Genomic DNA, 27,612 nt, shown 5'->3' on the forward strand with positions numbered 1-27,612 from the left:
CTTTGTGTTTCTGACATAAACAAGATGCAATGTCAAGTTTAAATTTCAATAAACTATTCTGACGGCCGGGGCTTACAGAATGCGATGAGCAATCTTGCTTATATAAGAGCCAAGCATTGACCACCGTCAAATCTAAACATAATACGGTGGTACCACTTCTTTGATCAAATTTTTATTCGATACAACGCTATCAACGAATCAACTAAATCTACTCCATCCATTTGTTGGTATGTTTTCACTGTATTTGGTCGTTGTACATCGATCATTCTGTTTATTTTTTTGTCCCACCTTTTCACTATGTCTATTGCTTCAACTTCGCAAAACGTGCTCATCAAATGAACAGCCTTATTGTCGTACCACTTTACTGCATTTATGGTGACCCTATCAATAGATATAGAAAGAATCTCATAGCTTCCTCTGTCCTTAGTTTTCATGACTTTATCGAATGAAAATTCACTCGGTTTGACCGCACAGTTGCAACACTCTGAATTCCTAATTTTTCTAACTCAGTTACTAAAGGCAACGTTGAAAACCTATTGTCGAAACAAATTTTGTAAAATAATTGTTTGGGTATAATTTTTGCTAAACGTAATACGACATTACCACTACTTCCGACATTAGGTAATTCGGGATCATGTATCACTTTGCCGGTGTAAATTTCAAAATTATAAATGAGTCCTGATGAGTCGCACAGTAAAAAAGCTTTGTAGCCCCATTTTTTAGGTTTTTTGGGCATATAGTTTTTTAGCTTATGTCTTCCTTTGAACGGTATAATCTGCTCGTCAACACATACGTGTTCAGACATCGGAATGTGATTAAAATTTTTCACCAATTTATCCAGAATGGGTCTTATTTTTTGTAAACTATCGGTCACTTTTGCATTGTTTGTTGCATTGGCCTGTAACTTTCTACTAAAATGTATTTTTGATTTTATTTTTCTCCATCGCGTACGACTCATAGTAGACTCATTGGCAACAGCAGACATTTTTGTCTTTGAATTCCAATATAATTCAATTCTCGGTAATCCGTAAATGAATATAAAAGAACAGCAGGGAAAGAATTGTTGGATTTCATTCACTGAAACAGCAATGGGTTTTGCTGGATCACATTGCAGTGCATACATATTGGTATAGTCAACTATATTGCTTATAATTTCCTTATCAAATAGTTGTCGAAAATTGGTCATAGGAGAATGGAGTGCTTCAGGGACGTTAGGGCAATCTCCTTTCCAAGGGCGATAACAATTATTATTATTCGTCTGGGATAGTGGTTGCCAAACAATTTTTTGTGTTCCTGCATCTTCCTTATTTAACTAGGATTGAGTAGTAAATTCTTCATCACTATCAATAACATTTATTCGTCGTCGGGGAAATAATATTACATCCTCATCGGACTCAGAATCTAATAAGGAATCGTTGGACCTATTACCGCTAATGCGTCTAATTGTAATTCCTCTGTTATTTTTATGTGATTTTGTATTCATATTTTGGGTATATAATGTATAAATCTGAAAATAGGAGAAAGCACAAGCTTTATTCTAAATGTACCGAAATCTGCCTTAATAGCCCACTGTGACCTCAAAGTTGCAAAACTGTATCATAAATAAACAGTAACAAATTGAAAATTGAAATGCAAACAAATAGGTTGTTATTGATATACGAATCCAGAGCTATTATGTGCACTATTTTTAGTTTTGTAATCACTCACAGAAGCATAAATAATATCAAATGGTTTCGCTTATATTTACTGCGGACAGTTTGCACAGCATTTATTTTGTTATTTCAGGTTGATGAACCTAACAACGATCATAAATATTATATTGCTTGTCTTGACAACATTATAGAATTAAGATTTATGCGCCATCTCATGAAAAAAGCTATAATTATTTGGTAAAATCTCGATAAATTAAAATGTGACTTGAAAGTTACACGGGTTCATAAAGGGTTAATTTGTTAAATTTTATCTCGTGTTCTTGAAGTGATTTTGCATACAATACTATATCGTCCAGATAATTGAACATTTCATCGGCTTGGAGTCTTGTCAAAACGAGTTCTATAAGGCGTTAAAATGTGTCCGGAACATTCTTGAAGCCGACTAACATTCGCGCAAATTCGAAGGGGCCATGCAACTTCGAGAATGCTGTCTTGTGACTGTTGAATGCTGTTGTGTGTCGTTCAGATATATTTGGATTTAATGAAAACCCGATTTTAAGTCGAAAATTGAAAAATATTTTGCGTAGCCTAACTGATCTAATATTTCTATGATGCTTGACAGAAGATTGCCAATGGTTTTTTCGTTTAGCCCTCTGTAGTCAATTACCATCCTCCATGTTGGATTTCCCTTTGAGTCACACTCTTTGGAATCATCCAAATTGAAGAATGGTACGATGAAAGTGACGATTAAATAATTTCATACTCTAAATGTTCCTGTGTTTGTTTATTCATTTCGTCCCTGTGTACCGGTTGGAACCTATACTGTTTTACATTTATTGGAATTTCATTATCGTAATGATCCTGTAAGATAGTATCCGGATGTTCCATAATATTAGGCGTTTCTTATATATCTATCTCTACGAGCACCCGTCAAATTGACGGGTAAACGAAAATACTCATTTTCTTTAAAAAATTGATGTCTTCAAGTTAAGTCTGAATTGATTAGGTTTTACGTTTAAATAAATTATTAATAAATCTTTTTTTTTTAATTATCACAGAAATGATAACAATAATATTAACGGTATTGAGTAATTATATTTATTAAGCACATTTTTTACAAATATGCTGAATTTTGTGTGTGCATTTTCCGCATACGATCTTTTTGTAATATATACAACAATTATTGCTTCTATTTTTTTTTTGCAGTAATCCACTTGACAACTTTTTCACACTTTTAACGTTGAAGGTGATAGAAATGAAGCGTCTGCTCTTTAACAAATGTTCTTCTTGTCTTTTTCATGTAATTCCTCGGCTAAATAAAATATAAACTCTTTTCTGGATATTTTCGATCCGATGGACTCTTTATATAATATCCACGCGTTTATCGTTACGAAATCTGATATATTGAAAAAACTTGAAGGTGCCATTGGAAACTCTCTGCTTTCACACTATATTTGCGTGCTATCTGGTCAACGACGTGTACATCAAACTTTGTTTTATTATAAAAAGTAATAGTTTCTGGAACACGTTTATAATTGTTTTCTATTTGTACATTTGTATGTTTGATGCTTAGAAGAATGACTATTATCTTAGGTTTACTTTTATACACAGTAAGCGTTCAGTTTTCTGACTTATGTAAATGTGAGGAAAACAAAGTCATCTTGTCCTTTTTTTCCTTCGCTGGTTTTGGCAATTCTTTTTTATTAGGCCGAATAATCCCAACCAAAGTTGTTTTTTTGCAAGCAATTTTTTAGCTAGCAGGATGCTTGTAAAGAAATTATCAATTGTTATATTTCTGCCTTGTTTTAGATATGGTTCGGCTAATTTTAATATTACAAACTCGCCCAACGATTTTGAGCATCGAGTGTCATCTTTCCCCATGTAAGGGAAACCATTCAAAATATATTTTGTTTGGACGTCAACTGCTAACCAAAACTTAATGCCAAATTTATGAGGTTTATTTGGCATACATAGCGTAAACTTGCTTCAGACTTTCGTTGGAAATAATTGTTCATCTATCGATATGTTTTCATATGGCTTAAACAAGCCTAGCTATTGCTTATATATCTGTTCCATATTTCGGATATCAGTGCAAATTTATCTATTTGTAATCTTTCGGATTGTTGATTTTTCTTTTTGTCAAAGTGTATGAATCTCAGAATTTCTGTGAATTTATCTCTGCTTATTATGTTTGCAAAGAAAGCTGGTCCCTATTTTTTCAACCATAAATAAAAAGCTTTCAATGATCTCGCTTCATATGCGCCCCGGTCATATAGAATTTCTAAAAAACTACGTAACTCAGCAACTGTGATCGTCCAGTCTTTTTTCAAAACTCGATGTGCCTCCGTTTCAGTGCAATCTTTTATGTGTTCCATTATGTGTCTGTCAATTATTGATTCGAAAGCACTAGTTACACAACCCACCATAATATTTTTCTTGGCGTAGCCAATAGGCCCTGTGATATCCTTGAATATCATACGAACGGGCGTCCTACTTTCAGATCCGCCTGCTTTCAGTTTTGTCTACTGTGTCCCGTCAACTACAATTTCAATTTCACTCATTACATTTTGGGATGTGCTTGGGATACTCATCCTCTCATCCTCCAAGTCAAAACTAGAAAGAATACGCATTCTCTTCTTGTTACGACACACTTTCAAAAAGTTTTCCTCTTCACTATTCGAAGATACTTCTATCTCTCCATTTTCAATATATTTAAAACTTTCACTCTCATCTTCGCTTTGGTCTAATTCATACTGATCTTCTTCGGAAGTATCCTCAGAATAATCTTCATTGATATTAACAATTCTGTTTAATATTTTATTATATCTCCTGGATTTACTCCTGATAGAAAAGAAGGGGGATTGGTCAAAATAAAAAAATACTGTGCCCAAATTCAATTACCCTATTGTAAATACAATAAACGAAGACTGTCTACAATAAATGAACATTGTACACACTATCTTTGAAAAACATTCTTACTCGGTCACTGCAACAATTATACTGAACATTGCTTCTTGTTTTAAAGGTTTCTGCAGCGATAAGATAAGCAATTTCAGACAAAAAGACAAAGATGACGACAAAGACTAAAACTCAGACTATACAATCGGCTTTTCTCTTTTGTCAGCTAGCCAGTTAATTTGACGGGTTTCGTAGAAATAGGTATACTACATACAAATTTCAAAATTTATAAGACTTAGGAAAAAAATAATTGTGTCTATAAATTCTTTGGATGAAATGATTAATTTACGATGCAAAATGGTTAAAATTAATGTTATGGTTTCTTGGCTATTTCATTTCGATGTTTGTAATTCGTCAAATTGACGGGTCCCGTAAATCTAGTGTTAAACTTTCTCCTGCTAGATAAAACAGTCTGAGCTATCTGTCAAAAGCTTCAACACATTTTTTCCTTTCTTCCTCGTTTAAATGTTCCAAAGACAATAATGATTCTATTTAACCTGTCCTATCACTTTTATTAATTTCATTATTCTAAGGCTTATACTGATAATTCTAGTAATTATTAACGAAATGATCTTGAAGCTAGCTGCAATATTTTGGCATCCGAATTTTGATACACTGTAATTAATTTTCATACATTGTACATTCTAGTAATATCAGCGTTGGCATGACAATCTCATGATCCTCGTAGATAGTCGTAAAATATGCTCATCTTTGCTCATTTTTAATTAGCAAGTCTCTAGTATATATTTCTGGTAATGATTACAATCTTGGAATATATCCTTTCCTAACTTCTTTATTCTCTACGTGGCACCGAAATAAAATACTGTTCCTAGCGGCGATATGAATTAGTTCCCTATCAACGAATAATATTTCCTAACTCAAGAATTCGTCCTTTGGCGTAATTCACATTTGCACCGACTTCTTTTAGGGATTCACTTCAGAATTCCGTCCTGCTCTATGAGAAAAATCGATTCAACTAAATGAAAGCGGACTGGTTTCTCAAAAAGATTTATATTGAGCGAACTTTCCGTACAGATATGGCTACTTGTTATGCTATTTATTCTTATAGTCTTATTTTCGTTTTCATATCATAGTTACTGACTGCGTTATTACCAAAAATTATGCTGTTATTGACGCTTTATGCTATATTTAGTCGTTTAAATTAGATCATTAACTCTTTGCAGTCATATTAAATTTACATACATGGGTATCATATTGATCGGAATTAATTTTTGTTGAACGAGCAGTGATATATAATGTGCAAGATTATGAAGGATAAACAAATTTTAGATATATATTTACACAATAATATGTTTTAATGTTATGTTTTTATATAAAAATTATATTTTATAATTCTTCATTGTGTGGTATCTTTCAAAACAGTCTCCAACATGAAGTCCTGGTTTTCGACTACACGTGTCGCAAAAGTAATTAGTTTGGCATCTTCCGCTCTGGATTTTTCTGTTTGAACATACAGAACAATCTTTACTTTTTATGTTCTAACAATGTTACAATATATGTAGTTTGTCATTAAGCCTTTTCTCTTTATCTGAGGACGGTGGTCTTGCTGATTTTGAAGATGCTCTGTCACGAAAATCACCTACAAGTTTTTCCACCAACTTTCGGACAAACATAAAATATAACATACGCGTCTTATTTTCTCTTCTACCTGACACCTTATATAAGATGTAGCTATTGATTGCGCAAACTTCTTATCACCAGAATTTTCTCCACCAAACATTTTTCTCCACCATTTGCAAGATTTTCTCATAAAACAATATGAACCTGCTAATTGGTCGGCCTTATCGACACCTCCCATATTCATATTGTAATTTATAATAACATTTGGTTTGCTAATGTTGACGGTGCCACCTTTTTTCATCCATCTTTCTATAGTTTTCGTGTCCGAGGTATCGTAGCTGCTTAGTACAGTGACTATTTTCTTATCTTTCCACGCTAATAATAGAATGTCACTTGATCGATAGGCAGCAACAGCAAATTATTTTTTGTTGTAGCTGATTTTTTAACCACTTGACATACAATGTATTACATCCCGCTCCCTTCTCACACGTAAAAATTAAAACCTGTAAATAAAAAATCTTCTTTTTATATTACTATGTATAGGAACAAAAGGGGACAGCTTACGCTTACGTATTATCTAAATTTAAAAAAAAAAACTTTTATTAAAAGAAACGTACAAACCAAGATCATTACATATATATATGTAAAGAAAGTATACTTTCTTCAGATAGATTTGCCGTGTGTCTCATGACCCGTCCTTCCATTGTCCTTTGTTATTTACAAATTCTTTTTGTTACCTACAAATAGAGCCGTTAAGATTTGGAAGAGAAACGGGCAGTAGAAAAAAGAACATAGAAGATAAAGTTAGCACGAGAGTTTATAAGGAAATTTATACTAGATAATATGTATTAAATAAAATTTAAATAGTGTGAATAATAAACGTAAATTGTCGTTTCTTTGTTCACAGGTAAGACTAATTAGCAAATAAAGATTAATTATCAAATAAAAATTTATTATTTTGTTCACAGAGAAGCATATTTTCGTTTATCACCTCACATAATCAATGCGAGATATTATAAAATGACAATTGTTGGTTTATAATAGAAAGAAAACTACAATTCGCATTTAAATGTGTGACATCACCGAGCGACAGAAAGACAAACGTGATTGCCATAATCTCTATCACAACTGAGGACACTGAAAAATATATGTTACCAGAAAATGAAAAATTTGTCAGTAACCGCAGCGAACTAACAAAAACAAAAAACTATAATGGAAAAAAGCCTTAATCAAAGAGGCCAAAAAAGAAAAATATGAATTAAATGCACACGGGAAATGGATGTATTTTGATGAAAATGGCAATATAATGTTTAATGATCTATATCCAAAAGAAATAGTATAAACAAACATAATAGAAACCACATAGAAGAAAAATACCAAACAGATTTAAAGGGTATATCGGAAAAATTCATAATCGAAAAATTTGGATGTAGACACTCAAATGCAGAACAATAGTTGGAGACGTTTGAAAAAGAATGTCAAAGATTCCAAATTAAAGAAGATAACACAAAAATTGAAATTCTAAGATTATTCCTTCATAAGGCATGTTTAGACTGGCACTCAGCAACACTAACAGCGTTGACAATAGAGGCTGATTGGAACGAATGGAAACAGAGATTCTAGAAATCATTTCCAGACATGGGATGGAATACAAGTATATACGCCATATCCTACAGATATAAAGTAGGTTCACTATTGGAGTACGCTATGAGGAAAGAGAAACTACTACTGGATGTGAACAATAATATCAGTACAAAGACCTTGATAATGCTTATAGCAGCAGGATTACCAGAATTCATAAGAGATAAAATAGACAGAAAAAATTGTCAAAACTCAACAGAATTACTACAAAAAATTAAAAAATGTGAAAATCTAGTAAATATGAACAGTTTTACAGAAAAGAAATTTGAAGAAAAGAAACCATGTAAGAATTGTGAAGAACTAAACAAGGGTATTAGATATCATTCAGAGGACTCCGGTTGATTTAAAAAGGAAAATAGAAAGGAAACCAGAATAAATGGAAGCAATTCAATGATAGAAGTGGACCTATGCAAAGAACAAAAAAAACGAATAACCATACCATTGATCAAAGTAAAGATAGTATTAGAAGAGAAGTTAGAAGTAAACAGAACATATGACCTAGGTTCCCAAGTTTCTCTAATAAATTCGAGACTAGTCAAAATAAAAAAAAAAAAGAAAAAGAGACGAAAGATAAAAACAAAATAATTTTAAAGACGGTCAATGGTGTGACACAAACAAAAGGTTTAGTAACCATTAAAGTAAAAATTTTCGGTAAAGAGGAATACGTTGATGTATTCCTCTATTTATTGTGGAAAGAAATGACTTTGAAGATTTCATTATTGGGTTGGATTTGATAAAGAAATTCAAATTAACTCAAGATGAAAACTTACAGATATCTCAAAAGAGAGAAATACAGATAAAAAAAATATAAATACATTGGATAGAAGGAAAGAAATAAAAGAAGTTAAAATAAATTTTAACGAATAAGTGAATAAAGACGAATTTAGATCAGATCTGAATTACTTGGACAATACAAAAAAAATAAAGATAAAAAATCTTATAGAAAAGTATAATTTTATATTGGCAAAAAAGAAATATGATGTAGGCACCGTTTCAGACTACGAAGCTCGAATAGACTTACTGGTTGATAAATACTGCAGTAAGAGACCATATAGATGCACTATAGAGGACAAAAAGGAGATAGAAAATCAGGTAGCAAAACTATTAGAAAATAAATTAATTGAGGAATTTTATAGTCCGTTTGCAGCACCAGTAACTCTAGCATTCAAAAAAGATGAAAACAAACGATTACGATTGTGTATAGATTTCCGCGAATTAAACAAGATAGTTACACCACAAGCTCAACCATTCCCATTAATAGAATATTTAATATTAAAAGCAAAAAACTGTAAATACTTCACCATATTAGATATAAATTCCGCTTTCTGGTCAATTCCATTACGTATTGAAGATAGACAAAAAACAGGATTCGTTACACAAGAGAGGTACTTCCAATGGACATGTCTACCGTTCGGACTAAGAACATCACCAGCCATTTTCCAGAGAATACTATCTAATATTCTAAGAAAGCATAAATTAAAAGATTTTTCAGAGAATTACATAGACGACATATTAATTTTTTCAGTATCATTTGAAGAACATATAGAACACATAGAGAGAGTAATGAAGGCAATAGTAAACGAAGGTTTCAGACTAAAATTTAAAAAATGTACATTTGCAACAGAATCAGTGAAATATCTTGGACACATAATAGAGCACAATACAATAAGACCAGTAGAAGATAATCTAATCTGAATACAAAATTTTCTCATTCCAAAAACTCAAAATAATATTAGATAGTTTCTCGGAAAAATAAATTTTTACCACGAATACATGCCGAAAAGCTCAATACTGCTAGACCCATTACATAAACTGTTAAGATAAAATGATAAGTTTATATGGTCTGAAGAGTGTGAAAAATCTTTCACAGATATAAAAAAATTATTATGTTCTCAACCAGTGTTGCAAATATTTGACAGGAATTTATCAATAAGAATTTACACGGATGCATTACTGGAAGGCATTGGTGGCAATACTTAAACAAATACAGAGTGATGGTAAAGAAAAACCAGTAGCATACATTTCGAAAAAACTAAATGATTCACAAAAGAGAAAAAAAGCAATTTACTTAGAATGCCTGGCAATCAAGGAAGCGGTAAAGTATTGGCAACATTGGCTGATCGGAAGAAAGTTCACGATATTCACAGACCATAAACCATTAGAAGGTATGAACATAAAAGCTAGAACAGATGAAGAACTTGGAGAATTAACATACTATTTGTCACAATATGACTTTCAAATAAAAAATATTCCGGGAAAAGATAACGCTGAAGCAGATAGTCTAAGTAGAAATCCAGTACTGGAACCATCCGAAAATTCGAAAGAAATATTAAAAATAGTTAATCTAATAGAAATAAAAGAGATAAAAACAGATCAAAAAGAAGATAGAACACTGCAGAGAACTAAAAGAAAACTAATAGAAAAAGACGGAGTATTCTATAAAAAAATTAGAAACAAAGGAAAAATAATCTTATCTATGGAACTAAGCTTAAAATTAATTAAAGAAATACATTCTGAATGGTATCATATAGGGATCAAACAAATGACAAACAGGATATCTCCTTATTATACAGCTAAAGGTATTACTGCAAATATAAAAAAAGTTTACCAAAACTACGAAATATGCATTAAGAACAAATCCAGGGGGCAAGGAAAATATGGACGGATGTCACAACTAGGACCGGCAACGAAACCGTTCGAAATCATGTCAATAGATACCATTGGAGGCTTCGAAGGACAAAGATTGACAAAAAGATACCTCCACCTGCTGGTGAACCATTTTACAAGATACGCGTTTATGATAACATCAAAAACTCAGAGTGCAGCGGATTTCATCAAGCTGATAAATAAAGTACTAGAAACCGACAAAATAGGAGTAATACTCGCAGATCAATAAACTCGAGAGAATTTAAGGAATTCCTAATAAAAAATGACACTAAACTGATTTTTACGGCTGTCAATGCGCCCTTCTCCAACGGTCTGAATGAGAGACTGGATCAGACCCTAGTAAACAAAATAAGAGGCAAGATAATCGAGAAAGAAAAAAAAAGAGCTTGGACAACGATCGCTAAAGAATGTTCGGTTAAATATAATGAAACAAAGTATACAGTAACCGGCTTTACGCCTAAATATTTGTTAGATGGCACAAACACCAGCATTTTACCTGAAGAAATAAAAAGATAAAATAATAAAGAAAATTGGATAAAAGGTAAAGAACTAGCCCTAGAAAGAACAAAAAAATCACATCAATATAACAAAAAGGTATTTAACGAGAATAGAAAGAATCACCAGTTTAACACAAGAGATCTGGTATATATAGAAGATGTCAATAAGTTGAATAGAAAGAAATTAGACGAATTGAGAATTAGCCCTTTCCAAATAATAAAAAAAATTTCAGAATCTATATACGAAATAAAAACAGGAAAACGAAAACAAGAAACCGGATTCTTCCACATAACAAAACTACTTCCCGATACCAAAAGATGGAGTCAAGGACTAAAAATTGTAGGAATTTTATTCTGGGGGGGGGGGGGGAGATGTAAAGAAAGTATATTTCCTTCAGGTAGATTTGCCGTGCGTCTCATGACGCGCCCTTCCATTGTCCTTTATTATTTACAAATTCTTTTTATTACCTACAAATAGAGCCGTTAAGATTTGGAAGAGAAACGGGCAGTAAGAAATATAACGTAGAAAAGAAAGTTAGCATGAGAGATTATACGGATATTTATAATAGACAATATATAGTAAATAAAATGTAAATAACGTGAATAATAAACATAAATTGTCGTTTCTTTGTTCACAGGTAAGGCTAATTAGCAATTAAGCATTAATTAACAAATAAAGATTTATTACTTTGTTCACAGAGAAACATATTTTCGTTTATCACCTCACATAATTAATCCGAGATATTATATATATAACTAACACTATTATATGACACATTTGAGCCCGATGTAAAGGGTTCTATAAATCTAGTAGTACAAACTAACCTCATTATAAAGAACACGATAACAAATAAGTCATAAACATGTAAACGATAAGATAGGGAGACGAAAGGAAACTCAAAAGTCACGGAAAGCGATGCCGAACTCCGAAATAGAAAAGGGATGCTGGAGCTCAAGGAATTCGAGGAAGCGAGATTACCACTCTACGTACGTGCTCTCCGGATGGAGATACCTTCAAATTTCATCCCCACATAGCGATGCCAAACTCCAGCAAAGGAGAAGGGACGCATAAACCTAAAAGAAATACGAAACCACCACCCGTCACACATGTTCGCCGCATAGGAATCCCCAAAATTTCCATCCCCACCACGGATTCGCGGCAGCGGCAGATTCAACCCCACTATTCACAGCGGCTCCATCCCCACGGCAGCGCCTCTTCGAGCCGCCTACCGCAGATCGACGGAGGATATAAGCGGCTGCATCGCTCGTTTCCATGGTTAATTCGAATCATCTCTCCGGTTATTTTGAATCACTTCTCATCGGGGACATTTCTCTCCAGTTATTTTGAATCATTTCTTGACAAGAACATTTCTCTCCAATTATAAGTCTCATTTTATACTTAGAAATTTCACTGTACTTTAAAATATTAATAAATTAGTTTGTTAAGTTTTAAGTTCAGTGTTCGCTCAATTAACCCCATCTGTGCTTCTCAAGCAACCTCGCGTAGATCCAAAGTCACTAATTTCTCTCGCGAGATCTTCTTACTACGCAGTCGACAAGTTCGAAGCTAAAGCTTCCTTTATTCAAGTGAAAATCTTTTCACCTTAGTTATTCTTTTACTATCGGTACGTACGAATTGCACGAGTAAAAAGCAATAACATCCTCACCCGATAACTATAGGTGCATACGAATTGCACAAGTTATCGTAACCATCCTCTAAGATAATAACTTAAGTTATTACTCCTCATTTCTACTTCTCATCTTTCTTGATGCCGAGAACACGACGTGATGGTAGGAAGTATCACCTACGGGAGTTACTTGCGGCATATTTCGATCTTTATCACTATCACGGAGACTTAAGAGTCGCGTCATCCAAGAACACGAGCAACCATGAAGTATTACCATACCATTTCGTGCCTATCACTATTGAGAAAACCATTTACATCCCAAGGGACTTAGCACCGTCCGATCCCAGGGCAAAGAACAATCCGAAGGTTCCTGTCAACGTTACCAAGCCAGACAATCGCGTATAGGTGTCCATCCCGTGCCACGAACTGCGCATAGCAGGTAACGGCCTAAAAGAACACGAATCTCACAAAGGTTGAAGCTCCTCCAAGTAAGTTTAGAACAAAAAAAAAATTTTGAGGCCCGAACCGAGTGGGACGTAACAAATGACGTCTCTAAAACGTCAAGAATTGTCTTTGGCGACTAAATTACGTCCAATACATAGCATCCAAACGAGCGAGATTTGGAATCAAATTTTATAAATTATGCGAATCCAATTCTGGGTATTGCTATCGATTTAAAATATACATGGGACAAGACGTAATTCAAGGAAGTAATGAACCAGTGTCGGGGAGTATTGTCATTCAACTAGCCGAACCCATTTTAGGGAAAGGATATACCTTATTTCTAGACAATTGGTATTCGTAAAAAAAAAAAAAAGAGAAATGATAATCCAAAAAAAAATGGTAATTAAATGATATCCTACAGACGCGTCGATTCGCATTTTATTTGTATGTCAAGGGATTAATTACAGCTGGTATATATTTTCTATTTGTTTTAAGGGTACCAATTAAATAACAGCTTAGTTTTGAAAACTCCTGCGCTAATAGGATCCCTGTAAAATATCTATCTGTAAAGATATGATATCTCTTTGCCTCAGGAATTGCGTATCACAAGAGCTTGTGATATAGTTGTAAAATAATCCTTGAAATGACAGGGAGCTCCGGACGGATTAGGCATTCTGTACTAACGGTTTCGTAGTAGGAAAGCATAGCATGTACGTACCCTATATATACGTCTGATAAAACATAAATACGTATTCCCTATTTGGCGGGCTTTTGGGAATTGTATGTTAAAAAACTAACTTTGCCCTTAAATTTGGTAGCAGATTCATTGATTGATATTTCTCTATCCGGTATAAAATGTTCTTGACATAAATGAAATTTACCATCAATGTATTCGATAAAATTGCTTACTTTTTGGATTCTTCTCGTTATATTTGGATTTCGGGAAACATTTTCATTCAAATATAACATCCAAAATATTTGAAAAAATCTTTCCCTTCGAAATATATTTCCAAAAAATGGTATGTTTCTAGAATGTTCCTTAGTTCAATAACATTTCATATTAGGAACTGGTATAGTACTCATGTTAAGGATTACGCCCAAAAAAGCTGTTAATTCTTCTTTCTTCTTTCGAATTTCTTCTTTCGTCACCCAGTTGTTCCATATTGATCGATTAGATAAGTTCTGCGGTTCTCTTTTATTTTTAGCATATTTATTTGTTTCTAATACAATTTTTTCAAACAGTGTATCTGTGAAAAAGAGTCTGAAAAGAAAATAGGTTCCGTGCAATGAATAGGTACATTGGGTTCAACAGTTTTAGGTCCTGTTGAAAAATTAATTTTTGTTTGCGGCTGATCTTTGTGCGTCTCTCCAGGTAGTAAATTCATTTATAATACTGTTCTCATTTTCGTCATTTCCTTCTACTTCACTGTCGCTGGATATTACTATTTGTCTCACTCAACGCTTTAATAGAACTATATCACTATCAGAATTAGCACTAACGTTATCACTATCACATATCAGAGTCAGTATTCAAGGAGTCAAAAAAAACTCTTCATTACTATTTTCAGTTTCATGATACACTTCTTTCGGTAACTTTCTTTTTGCCATTTTGGAGTATTATTATTAAAAAAGAAATAGAATGGAATAGGTGGGAAAAAAATAAGAAGTAAAGCCAGGAAAGCAGGCTGGTAGGTAATATTTTCAAAGTAGTAATAGTAATGCGTTTAACTTATAATTAATAAAATTATTCATTAATGCAAAACATTTATAATGTAATATATTGTAATATATTATGTTCAACTATATGTTCTTTTATTCCAGGATTGTTATCAACGATTGTAGTTATTTACTTTGATGCTTAGATTTTAATTTTCTTTTTTTTTCTTTTCTAAGCTGTTATTGTTTTCAATTCCGAGATACGATAAATACAATTCGAATATTTTCTTAATCGATCGATCATTTATTTAACAGAAATTTTAATTATTACGTAGGTTAGATATTAATTTTTATTTCGTCTTCGAAATAATTTGTGAATAAAACAGAGAAGAAGAAATGTGTTTCGATACTTTTACACAATTAATCTTTTCGAATTTTATCGAAAATATTATTAACCCTTTGAGTGCTATGGGCGCACATATGCGTCCAGCGAAAGCTATCGATATGGACTATGGACGCAAATACGCACCTGGCAAAAATGATCAGTGTACTGTGGTCAAATGTATATGTTCGGCAATTTCCATTTTGTAGACATCTCATTATATAACTCGTATATCCTGTATCAATGTGTGACTGGTAAAAAACTACAATATAACGATTTTCATCTGTCACTAATTAAACAACTTCTACAAAAATACCTTCAAAATAGAAAACAAGCGGGCGGTGGCAAAAGAAGCGTAGAAAACTTACCATTTCGTTTGACTGAGAGACATTTCCCTTCAAAAATTTGAAATGCAGAGAGAAAATCGACAAGAAAGAAATATCTTGTCTGTAGAAGACAGCAAAGAAGGAAGGATACACTATATAAATGTAAAAAATGCAACGTCAGATTATGAGATGATACTTCTTTTTGAGATTTATCATACGCAAATCAATTATTAATTTTCCTATTGTTTTTCCTTAAAATATCAATGTATTAAATATTAATTTCTTAAAATATATATATTTGAAGCCTTTCCATGATTATATATAATCCTTCTTATAATTTGTTTAATTTTCTGATTTTGAATATTCAAATACATTATAATTATCAAATTACTGGGATTTCAAATTCTAACAGATGAGTAAACAGTATATATTGAAAATATTTTCATTCAATGTGGAACAAACAACGGAATAGTAATTGGATTGTATACTATATTATAATGTGTCATACAGCGTCGACGAGATCCATACTGCGTGAAAAAGTATCCAATCCCCGGCGATCGTCAGCGTCAGTCGCGCGTCGTCTGTACGGACTGCATAGGCCACGAGTATTCAGCACTCAAAGGGTTAATTCTATAGAGATTGAATCTGATTCGATATTTTTTGGACCCATTTGTTTCGGATTACGACGATTTTCGCGTACGCAGCTGTGCATCAAAATATGAAAAGTTGAAATCTTATCCTATTCTCCCGAAACCAGATTCTATAAATAAGATTTATCAATAGTAACAGAATATAACATTCTTATGAAGATATTATTTGAATTACAACGGAAAGTTGGAGTCATTTTAGAAATATGTGCGATTTTGAATTCAGCAATTAAGAATCGAAAAAACTTTAACAGAAATTGTGTCACAGTTCTGAAAATGTTACCAATCGTTTCAGCGGAGTGAATTACAGAAGAAACAAGTTTTGTTCGAAACGGATGTAAGGTTTCGAAGAAAACGGTGCTGTCCGCCAAAACATTCAAAGTTTAAAACGTACTCTTCGACACATTATCTGTTCGTATCCTTTTAATGAAACAACCAATTTCCTTCTCGACTCGTTTCATATAATTTTTAAATTTAATAAAAATATCTGAACATTAATCATAACGGCTTGCGCATATCTGATGTAATTGTCAATGAAGGTCGCAAAATATTTTGCACCACTAATAGATCTGACATTAAATGGACCGCATATGTCAGAATGCACTAAATCCAGTTGTATTACAATGGACAGAATCCTTATATGGTAATTGATGAATTTTCCCTTTATCACATACTTAACTTGTAAATTGGTCACAAAATGATTTCATATGCATATTCATCACCATAGCTTCTTATATCAATTTATTCAAGTCACGAAAATTCAAATGTCCGTATCTCTCATGCCATCTCAATTGCTTCATATTTTCATTCGTTGAATTATCTATTACTATATTATTTGGCCGTTTGGGCTTCATTTTCCACGTACAATTGGCTTTTTCCCTTCATTTTAATTGCAACAATTCCATCTCTACGCTTAATTTCTCCGAAATCCACTGTCAATGTTATTGGATTGTTCAGAAAGTAATTCTTTTTTTCCCGACATAGGATTTAATTGTATTTTTTTGCACCCAATTTCACACTTAAGCCGCATAATCGTTATATGTTTTGAGAGCTGATATACCAAGGCTTGTGTGTGAAAAAGTTCAATTGATTCTACGCAGTAGTTTTTGGTCCTTTTAAATATGGAGAGCAATAAGAAGCATTTTCGCTATACTTTATTTTTTTTCTATAGAAAAGGTAAAAATGCTGTTCAAACCAGAAAGAAATTAACCGATGTGTATGGAGAAGATGTGTTGACAGTACGCCAGTGCCAGAACTGGTTTGCAAAATTACGATCCGGCAATTTTGATGTCGGAAATGCACCACGTTCTGGAAGGCCGGTTGAAGCTGATAAAGACACGATAAAGGCATTAGTTGATGCAAGCCGGCGAATAACAACACGTGAGATCGGTGAGAAGTTAAATTTATCAAATTCAACTGTTTATGACCACTTGAAAGACCTGAGTTTAATCTCGAAGCTTGATATATGAATTTCTCATGTTCTCACGGAGAGAAATTTGTTGTCGCTTTAACGTCTGTGATTCGCTTCTCAAACGTCACGAAAATGATCCAATTTTGAAGCGCATCATTACTGGTGACGAAAAATGGGTTGTATATAACAATGTCAAACGCAAAAGATCATGGAACAAAAAAGATGAACTGGCTCAAAGGATTTCCAAAGCCAATATCCATCAAAAAAAGGTGATGTCTATTTGGTGGGATTTTAAAGGAATCGTTTTTTTTTTGAGATTTTACCGAATAACACAACAATTCATTCAGAAGTCTACTGTCACCAGCTGGATAAAATGAATGATGCACTTCAACTGAAAAGGCCAGAATTAATCAACAGAAAAGGTGTAGTGTTCCTCCAAGATAATGCGAGACTTCATACAAGTTTGGTCACTCGGCAAAAACTTTTACAAGCTGAATGGAATACAATGCCACACCCACCATATTCTCCAAATCTGGCACCTTCGGATTATTATTTGTTTCGGTCACTGCAAAATTTTTTAGATGGTAAAACCTTCACTTCAAATGAGGAAATCAAAAGCCACCTCGATCAGTTTTTTGCCAGCAAAGATCAAAAATTTTATGAGCGTGGAATCATGCTACTACCAGAAAGATGGCAAAAGGTATAGGACCAGAATGGCCAACATATAATTTAATAAAATATTCGTTCATTATACGAAAATTGACAATAAATTATTTCGGATTCCTAGTACTAATATAGTATTCTGCAACTTAATTTGGTTTACATTTCCGACTTTTAATTTGACATTTTATTTCATTGTTCTTGCACCAGTTGATTTTGTACATTTTTTCGTAGCTATGTGGATTTAACAAATTTCTGTGTCATCTAACTCTGAAAATTTCTTTGGGTTACTGCATTTGTGTCACATAATGCTTCTATATAGATACTATTCATTTAGTATGATCCTGCTATTAAGACCGTTGCAGATATTGCATTTTCCGTATACGTCCTCATCGTCTTGGCCGAAATCGTATCATTATCACAGATTGATGCGCAGGGTTCGGCGAAAGTAACACGCGATGCCTTTAATTGACGATCCACGTCTATCGCGCCGGTGGTATCGGGGGTTACTCGTGTTTCGTCCTCTGTAAGGATTTCCGCTGGGGCATCGTTTATTTCTGCGACTATTCCCGGTGATTCTAGAGATAAATACACGCAGGCTTGCTCAGCGTCCTGCTCGATAATCGGTGGTAGGGGGTTCTTTCTATGTATTGCATGTGCGCTATTGTTGCGGGGATTGTGGTTATCCGTAGGGGCTGGGGGCGTACATTCCGTTTTCGGAGAATTTTGGGCGGAATGCATGCGAGCGTATGCGCGCATTTGGTGCCGCGTGATACTCGAAACGCACTGTGGATTCTATTCGGCCTGTCTGTTCCGAACTGGAAGGATAATATCGCGCCTATTCCGGTGCTCGCGACCGATTTAACATCAACGGCATTCGTTTGCATGGCCTTAGAAGATGGCCTCGGCAAATTCCTATCGCATCTTTCCAAAACGACTATAGCCTCTCGAAGACTGGCTATCACCTGATGCAGTCCGCGTTGTACGAGGCTAGGAACGCAGCGGGGAGTCGCTCGGTCAATGGCTTTGGACGACGATCGCGTATTCGACCGGCGTGTTGCTGCTTTCCTACGTTGCCCTACGCCGGAAGTGCATCCACTCGTCACCTTCGGGGTCGCCCTAGCTGCATTCAGCGACGCTATGCGCGAGCTTCTCCTCACCACCATCCCTCCGGGACAGACAGGGAGACCCTGATTATTAGGAAGGGTTAGCTGCCCTCACCCTATTGCACCGATCAGCTCATTCCTGGCATCCGTCCACGCCGAGCAGTCTACCAAGGTGTGTTCCGCTGTATCCTCACTACCCTCGCAGTGACTTCGGCGTATCGAACAACCGCGACGGAATCCCTTTGCGTCATAGCGGCGGAGCCCCCGATCGATCTTCAGCTCTTAAAACGGAGGAAGCTATACGAAGCCAGGAGAAATAGGAACACCGAACTAACTACGCGACCACTGGAGGGTACGAGGAACAAACGCGAGATAGCTAGGAATGTTAACGATGACATTTACAGGATTTGGCAAGCCAGGTGGGAGGTTTCCAGGAAAGGAAGGACCACCTATGCATACTTCCCGGACATCAAGGAAAGGATGGGTGCCCGCTTCGTCTCCACTAATCATTCCACGACTCAGCTTCTTTCAGGACATGGAGCGTTCAAGGCCAAACTGAAGGAGCTTAATATCATCCCAGAGGGAACCTGCGAGTGCGGTGAAGAAGACACGGTTTCGCACCACATCATGGACTGTCCGGTGTTCGAACCCCAGAGAGTGGCTCTGGAGGAAATTCTCGGTGGAAGGAGCTGGCCAGAAGCAGCGAGACATCTTGTCTCCACAGCTGAGGCCTTCTCCCTTTTCGCCGAGTTTTGCAAAGAAACCCTCCTAATCAAGGGTTGTTAGTTTCGTAAGTCCTGTTCAGCTGGGATCGTCGGAGCCCCGGTGATGGGGGTGGGAGCCTGTAAGCATCTCAGGTAAACCCACCTTCGAACAGGACAGGGTCGGAGAAGCTCGTGCGCATCTCCCTTTTTTTTTTTTTTTTTTTTTTTTTTTTTTTTTTCCAACACTCACCCAAATCTCTCCCTATACCTTACATCCTTCCAATCCCATCCCATCCTACGGAACGAGTACCAAGGGTCGTGGTACTGTGAGTGGGCCTCCCCGTGGTTCCCCGTGGGCACGGCTGGCATCAACGTGGTGATTCGTTGCCGCGAGGATGTCGGTCGTGGCTAAACCGCTCACCCTGCCCGCCGGCAGGAGTTTTGGGTTTTTCCGAATCCGTTCTCTTCGTTGTGGTGGCTGCAAGAAGTGGATAGCTCCGTAGCGTATGCCCTAATGGGCGAGGTAGCATAGGTGTAGGCGCCCTCGGGCGTCCACCTTTACAATATATACCCTCCGCAGTGTAAACAAGGTGGGGAGGGAATCTCCCTTATCTTATTTAAGTACGTCGAGAAATAGCCATGGCCGGTCATCAGCTGTGTGGTGTGAAATGACGTTCCGATAGAAAACGGCCTCCCAATCCGGCCAGCCAACCATTCGGCAATAGCCGCCCTCAAACGCACTCCCGTTGCTGCTGGTGCTCCTACGAACCCAAGTTCCTCAGATTTCCACGTTTCTATTGCCCTCCTTCTGGCAAGAGCAGTCAATACAGACTTAGTACACGGGGAACAGGTTCCTTCGCGTCACTCACAGCCGCACACGTCTCCGCCAGCCGTGGTGCCAGATGAGCGAGAGGAATAATCCCCGCAATCATCATAGCTGCGTGGAAGGAGACCGTCCTATAGGCACAACACACCCGGATCGCCACCTTCCTCTGGAGGCTCCGAACAGCCCGCCCGATCCTCATGTCCTCCACGACGGCGCGCCACCACACCGGCGTCCCATAGAGGAGCACCCATAAAAAAGCACCCTTCTGACCCTGACGCAACCCTGACGCAACCCTGACGCAACCCTGATAGTTCCTGACTTAATTAATATGCTCGATTTTGGTGTTAAAAATAAACAGGCGTTCTGCTGATAGACCGGGAGTTCGTTATAGCACTCATTTGATGGTCTTATCTTTACTAGTACCGGAGTGCACCTGACGATGTAAATTAATTTTCCCGTTGTCAGGTCTTGTAACCGGCTGATTTCATCACGTACGCGAACTCATCCGGGCGCAATGTAGCCAGTGTCAAAGCATTTTTTAACACCTGTTTTACCAATTTGCACTATTGTTTTATAACATCATTATTTAATTTTGTTGTCAGGCTCTTCATTGTCTTTTCTAGGAAAACAAATTTTGAGTTCACGTAAGCAAAAGATCAAGTTCCTCAACTGAAAGTTTTATTTTTGATGCAAATGTTTGGCCTGTACGTGTTTCCAGTATAAACAATTTTAAATGTTCACTTTTTAATAATGTGTAACCGCATAAATAATTTCTAGTGTGAGCGTGATGTCATGCGTAGTCAACATATAGAATGCTTCTGCCTTTCCTAAAACTGTCAATTTTGTCGCTAAGCCCTCATATAGCACATTGTAATGCTCGAAGTTGCAGACTGAATCAGTTTTCCAGAATGCATTACTCTTCTCGTTTGTGATACAAGTGCCTTCCATGAAAGCGCATTTAGTTCCCTGTCGGAGAATTACGTCATTATTTTTGATTTTTACCGTGCAAAGTATTCTTCTAGGTTGATCTTCACCGATTCTTGCACTACTATGTCGTCCCAAGTGCCATATGGGACGGCGTATTGCGTTCCAGTGCAAATATATCCGCCCAACCGTGAATATAGCTCTGGTCAACGTAACACTTCTATGTTCTGTAGTGTTGACTTTTAACTCCGATATTTGAACTGTGGGAGTTATGCCTAAGATTGCTGTATTGAACGGGGCTTTACACGATTCCGAGGATGTGTCCAACAAATATACTCTTTTCCCGTTCTGGACGACGGACACGTATGATACCATTCTGAAACGTTATATCATGCGGTCCAGTTCCACATGACATTGATGCACATGCGTGCGTTCGTTAGCCGGAGTAGTTGTATATAAACCTACGTAGAATTCGGCATTTCGGTAGGGGCGTCACAATACTTAGTGTCCAACAATGATGTAATATTGGTGATCGCTCCACCGCAGTCGTACTTCAGGAAGGCGGCACAGATTTTGACCATAAGTAGCATCGTTACTGCTACTGCTAATATTTTTCCCACGTCTCTGAAACAGTTTAAATTCTAATATTTGTTTGACTTAGTTTCGATTTCTTTAATTTGTTACAATTAAATATCTTTGTTTTCCATTAACTTGTAATTTAATATTGTTGTGGGGTAGCATTTATAGAATTTTGTGAGGATCAATGTTCTGATTTCCTAATTTTAAGGTGGATTCCTTTAAAAGAAATACTTCGTCTTCCACGTTTAATACTTGAGGATTTATTTTTTGATCGTAATACCTTTTTGACCGTTCTTTGGCCTTTACAAGATTATGTCGTGCTACCTATTGTGTATGATTAATTTTGTTTATTAATTTAGTGTAGTATTGAAAACACGTCTATTCCAAATTCTCATTTAATGGCTGGTATTTTATATATAGTTATCTTTCCGAGAACTAGTTTATTAGGTGCGAAGCGAGTTCCTTCATGAGTACTGGTGTTATACGAAAACATCGCAAAACCTAACCATTTGTCCCAATCCTTTTCCTTCTTGACGGACGTTTTTAAATATTCCATCAGTACATGGTGAGACCTTTCAATCAACCTGTTAGACTGCGGATAAAATGCTGTATTCTTATACTGTTTTATTTTGAATTTTCGTGCTATTGCCTTTATAAAAGAACTTAAAAAATTTGTACCTTTACTTGTAAAAATAGCACGCGGTGCTCTGAATTTACAAATTAAATCATTGACCATTATATTCACTATGTCGATGGACGTGGTGTTACAGAGGGGTACTGTGATGGATAATTTTGTAAGCTGATCTTGGATTGTCAGGATAAATTTATTTCCCTTTGGAGTTTACGGGAGAGGATCGACAATATCCATTGTTACTTTATCGAATGCAGCACCTGGTGTGTCTGTTAGTATCATCGGACGTTTGTTATTTATTCTAACCAATTTTGCTAGTTGGCATTCTAAACAATTTTGAATAAAAAGTTATATTTGTTATTTTCATGTTATTCCAATAATAATGTTGTCTTATTCTGTTGTAAGTTTTTGTTACCACTTTATGTATACTCCTGATGCGTGATATTCTCGTACTAAATCCTCTTTCTCATGTTTCTCAGGTGTTTTTGTCAAATTTTTACAAATGCAAATCATACAAAATTCTCCATTAAATATCTCTCCCAATCTTTTTTCGATATATTACCATGGTACATTACTAACTTTGACTGTTTTTGAAATGTATGCCGTACAAAGATCCAGCTCTCGTGTTGCCGATAATAGCGATACGAGCGCGGAATCTTGTATTTCATCACTTAACATTATGTTATCTGTTCCTTTAATGAGTAGAGATATTAATTTGTTCTTTCAGAAATTTTTTACTCTTACAGGTCCCAGCGTTAGATCATTATATTGAAGAAGCTTTCCGAGTTTGGCCAATTGTTTAGCTCCTTCATCATAAAGAATTCAGCGCATAGTTGATAAAGATCGTTAAAGTGTCTTTTTTGATCGAAATTTGATCATGTGATTCTACCATATTCCACGAATCCCTATATGTTTCCTCTGGATGAAGCGATATAATGTAAGGACACGAGGCAGAATCAAACGTACCTTCTGAGCTAGTGTACGAATCGTCGTCTCTTTGATTGGGGCGGAGAGAGATATTGGAACCACTACCTGACGCCTCATGTAACACTTACCTTATTTCTGAATTATCATCATTTACCTGGTTTATACAGATGTCTAATGGCGTCGAAATTCCTATTGGTGGTTCTTCTCTCAAGTTTAATGTTTGTTTATTTATCTTCGGTCTGATTGAATACAACGATTCGTCAGATGATGTTTCATTCGATGGATGAATAGTTAAGATCTGCATAGTTTCGGGAGGATTCTGAGATAGAGCATCTGCGTTTACATTGACAGTTCCTGATTAATAGATGATATTGAAATTATATTCAGCTAATTTAAAAGCCCATTTAGTTAGTCGAGAAGTTGGATCTTTAACTAACTTTAGTCCTACTAATCTCTCTCTCTCTCTCCCTCCCTCTCCCGCTCTCTCGTTTTCGACGATCAAACGATTCCGTTATAAATAATTCTTTCTGTTATAACCTCGACGATTTCAATCGTTACTAACCATTTTACACAACTATCACATGAAGTATCCATATAAGACCAGTTTAGTCCCTCTTGTTTCTAAATGTTCTTTTTTGAAAGTAATAAAATTTCCAAGCTAACCTAAAACTACGATAGAAATAAACCAGTAAAGAACCAACTAACTATACAACAAAGTAACCATACAACTAAGTCAACGAACAACCAAAAGAACAAACAAGCAAGCAAGCAAACAAGTAAGCGAATAAGCAAGCAGCGGAAAGCAGTCGCGAGATCCAACCGATAATATTTCTCCATTGTTCCAGCGTATTAGCGGTAGTGTTAATAAACCCAACTTACGAGTGACCAAGCTAAGATGAACGAGGAAACACAAAGTGTACGTGAATCTAAAGAAAAAGAAAGAAAGAAAGAATGAGAGAGAGAGAGAGAGAGAGAGCGAGAGAGAGAATGAGAATGAGAATGAGAATGGAGTTAAAGAGCCGCAAGGATTATTTTGGCTGGTACACAACGACAGAGACAAAAAAAGAGAGCCAGAGAAAATGAGAGAGATAAAACTAAATTCCACGATGGTAAACATGTCGCTAGAAGAAACTTAGAAATAACTAGTTTTCGAATGATTGTACGTCGGCGCCGCATGCATAGAAAGAAAAGAGATAATGAAAATAGTAAAAATAAGAATTGCAAAAAAAATTGCACCAAAGAATAAGAGTGCAATATTTTTATTTCAAACAAGGAACAATCTCACTCAGTAAATAACTACGTAAAATTTCATCAAAACTATAGATCAGGAAGAAGAAAAAGAAGAAGAGAAAGAGAAGAGGTAATTGACAGCGACAATGACGATGGCGGTAGCAGTGGTGGTGGCTTTGCTCGAGAAAATAGAATAATTCAGTTAGAAAAAGAAGTTATGCTATTGAAGATTAACAATGCCACGTTTTGTAACCGTAGCTACAATGGTATCTTTCGCATTACTCACATCGCACCCCATTGTACCGGCAAACAGTTGTTTCTCGTCCCATTGCGTGCACCATGATCCAGGACAGTGGATAAAGGTGGAAAGGGTGGATGAGTCGCAAGAAGAGAGAGAGATAGATAGATAAATACATTTTTTTATACTTTAGGACTTTCGATCCCTAAGAGCATACGACCAGTAATACAAAGAGTTTAGTCCTAAATACATTCTTCCAATATTTGTTTACGCAGTGCGTTTATTGAATTATTCGATGAAATTACCTACTAATTCTAGAGACTACAGCAGTATAGATATCTATATGGAAAAATGTTATCATTTTCGTTTTATTTGTTCTGAATTTCTTTTATCAAAATAAAGGATAAAAACGATAAGGAGATAATTAAATCGTCAAGGGTAAATCTTAATCAAAATTTAAAAAATATTAGTCGAGTTATCGATATATATATATATATATTTTTATATCCGATCATCGACGGCGGACGGAAGATTACAAGTGTCCCTTCTCTGCACGAAATCGCAAGTAGCACCAGTTAAAGCCTTAACCATGACGAAACTCGAGTTGAGCGCCACGCTTTTACTCGTACAATTACACAAAGTAGTGCAAAAGGTGTTGCCAATCATGCACATAACAAAAAGTATCTTCTGAACGGACTCGACCATCTGTCTGTTCTGGATTGACACTTCTCCTCATGTGCTTAAAACCTTCGTGACAAACAGATTTGCAGAAATTAAAAGCATAGAAGTGACGCTAAATGGGTCTATATAGCGCAGATAACAAGAACGAGACGGGGGATATTTTTCCGTGCAAATCGATTGCCATCGCTGGTCCGGTGCGAAACGTGGATCTAAAATCACTCTCGTAGTAGCGCCCATACGACGCAATACAAAACAAATAGTATTATTTAATTGTTTGGACATTAAAAAGATTGATAAGATTAAAAGGAATTACCGCTTTCAATCAGGAAGAATAAAAGAAAGCTTACGATTTTTTATCACGAGTACCTTCTGCCTGAAATCGATTATTCCTGTGAAGCTCGTATTCTTCCAACGCGTATTTTAAAAGTACAATGTACTTATAAAAGTTTATCCTAGATATTCAAATAGTAAAATGTCACCATTGATTTTTCTATTAAAAAGTAGAATGTATATAATGTACATAATATTCAAATATGTTTTTATTGCTATTATGTTATCAAATAACATTGTTATTTAGTGTAGTAATAATAGTAATACTTGTAATACAGAATGGATTAGTCCTATCTGGGTAAATCATTTAAGAAAAGCGCTAAGAGTTTTACCTCATAAGTAGTATGGAAATGAACTCATATTTTGATTTCTGCAATAATATTTAATATTTAAATATTCACTAATTATTATTTTTTACAAAATATTGGATAATATCTTGTTTTTATATTGTAAATTTATATACTACTTATTATAAGTATTATTCTAATTATATTTATTATTATTTATGAATTTATCGTAAAATAGATGTATCAAAGAAGGATATTTATATGTACCATATCAATCGTCGAAGTCACATCTACTTCGAACGAAAGATGATGAACAGCCTTAAAAAAATTCTCTCTCTGTGTGTTTGCAAAAATTTACACTATGAATTCTTAAAATCTCATTCAAAAGATAAAGTTTTTTTACATGAGATTTTAATGTACGATTTTGGGAAAATGTCATCTGTGCAAAAATCATCTAGAAAAAAATAATTTGCAAAAGTAATTTTCACAAATATATAAACTTGTTTTGAAAATCGGAAACGAGAATATCGTGTAGAAAATCTTCATCATTCGAATGACTTATTAATCATTACAATCAAACATAAATTGCAATCAGAATTTATGGTGTAAACCATTGCAACATGGGGCATAGATTTCATGCAGATATGCTTGTTTCGCCATCCTATATCGAGAAAATAACGTATATAAATTACATCTAATTTTAACTCATCACGTTACTTGGAAAAATCAAGCAATAGAGTTTTAAAAAATTATTATTTTAAACAAATATATAATATCATTAATTAATTATAATCAATGAAAATTATTATTTTATATAATGAAATGTTTATATAACGAATATGTTTCTATAGTCCTCTCGCGTGTTACTTCTTTTAGACCATTTTGGTCTAGCTATTTTTGATTTAACCATACATATTCTGTTGTTATTCCAAAATATTTTATTTGATTATATATATATATACAATAACTATTTAATTATAATATATATTTAGAAATTCA

The 27,612-nt window shown here is 35.2% G+C and overlaps 1 protein-coding gene, 1 long non-coding RNA gene and 1 pseudogene across 2 annotated transcripts in view; 2 read left to right on the forward strand and 1 right to left on the reverse strand.

The window, feature by feature from the left end:
- Positions 1-27,612, forward strand: part of LOC146872413 (uncharacterized) — a 64,637-nt gene that overhangs the window by 35,465 nt on the left and 1,560 nt on the right. The window lies entirely within an intron of this gene.
- On the forward strand, positions 1,066-8,704 carry LOC146872414 (uncharacterized). Its single transcript, XM_085662402.1, has 2 exons — positions 1,066-7,098; positions 7,160-8,704. The coding sequence occupies exon 2, from the start codon at positions 7,830-7,832 to the stop codon at positions 8,172-8,174; it is 345 nt and encodes a 114-aa protein (XP_085518528.1). The 5' UTR covers positions 1,066-7,098; positions 7,160-7,829; the 3' UTR covers positions 8,175-8,704.
- On the reverse strand, positions 3,934-6,429 carry LOC118445659 (uncharacterized; annotated as a pseudogene).

Source organism: Vespa mandarinia, chromosome 18 (assembly GCF_050613455.1).
Source record: "Vespa mandarinia isolate Hongniang chromosome 18, ASM5061345v1, whole genome shotgun sequence".
NCBI lineage: Eukaryota > Metazoa > Arthropoda > Insecta > Hymenoptera > Vespidae > Vespa > Vespa mandarinia.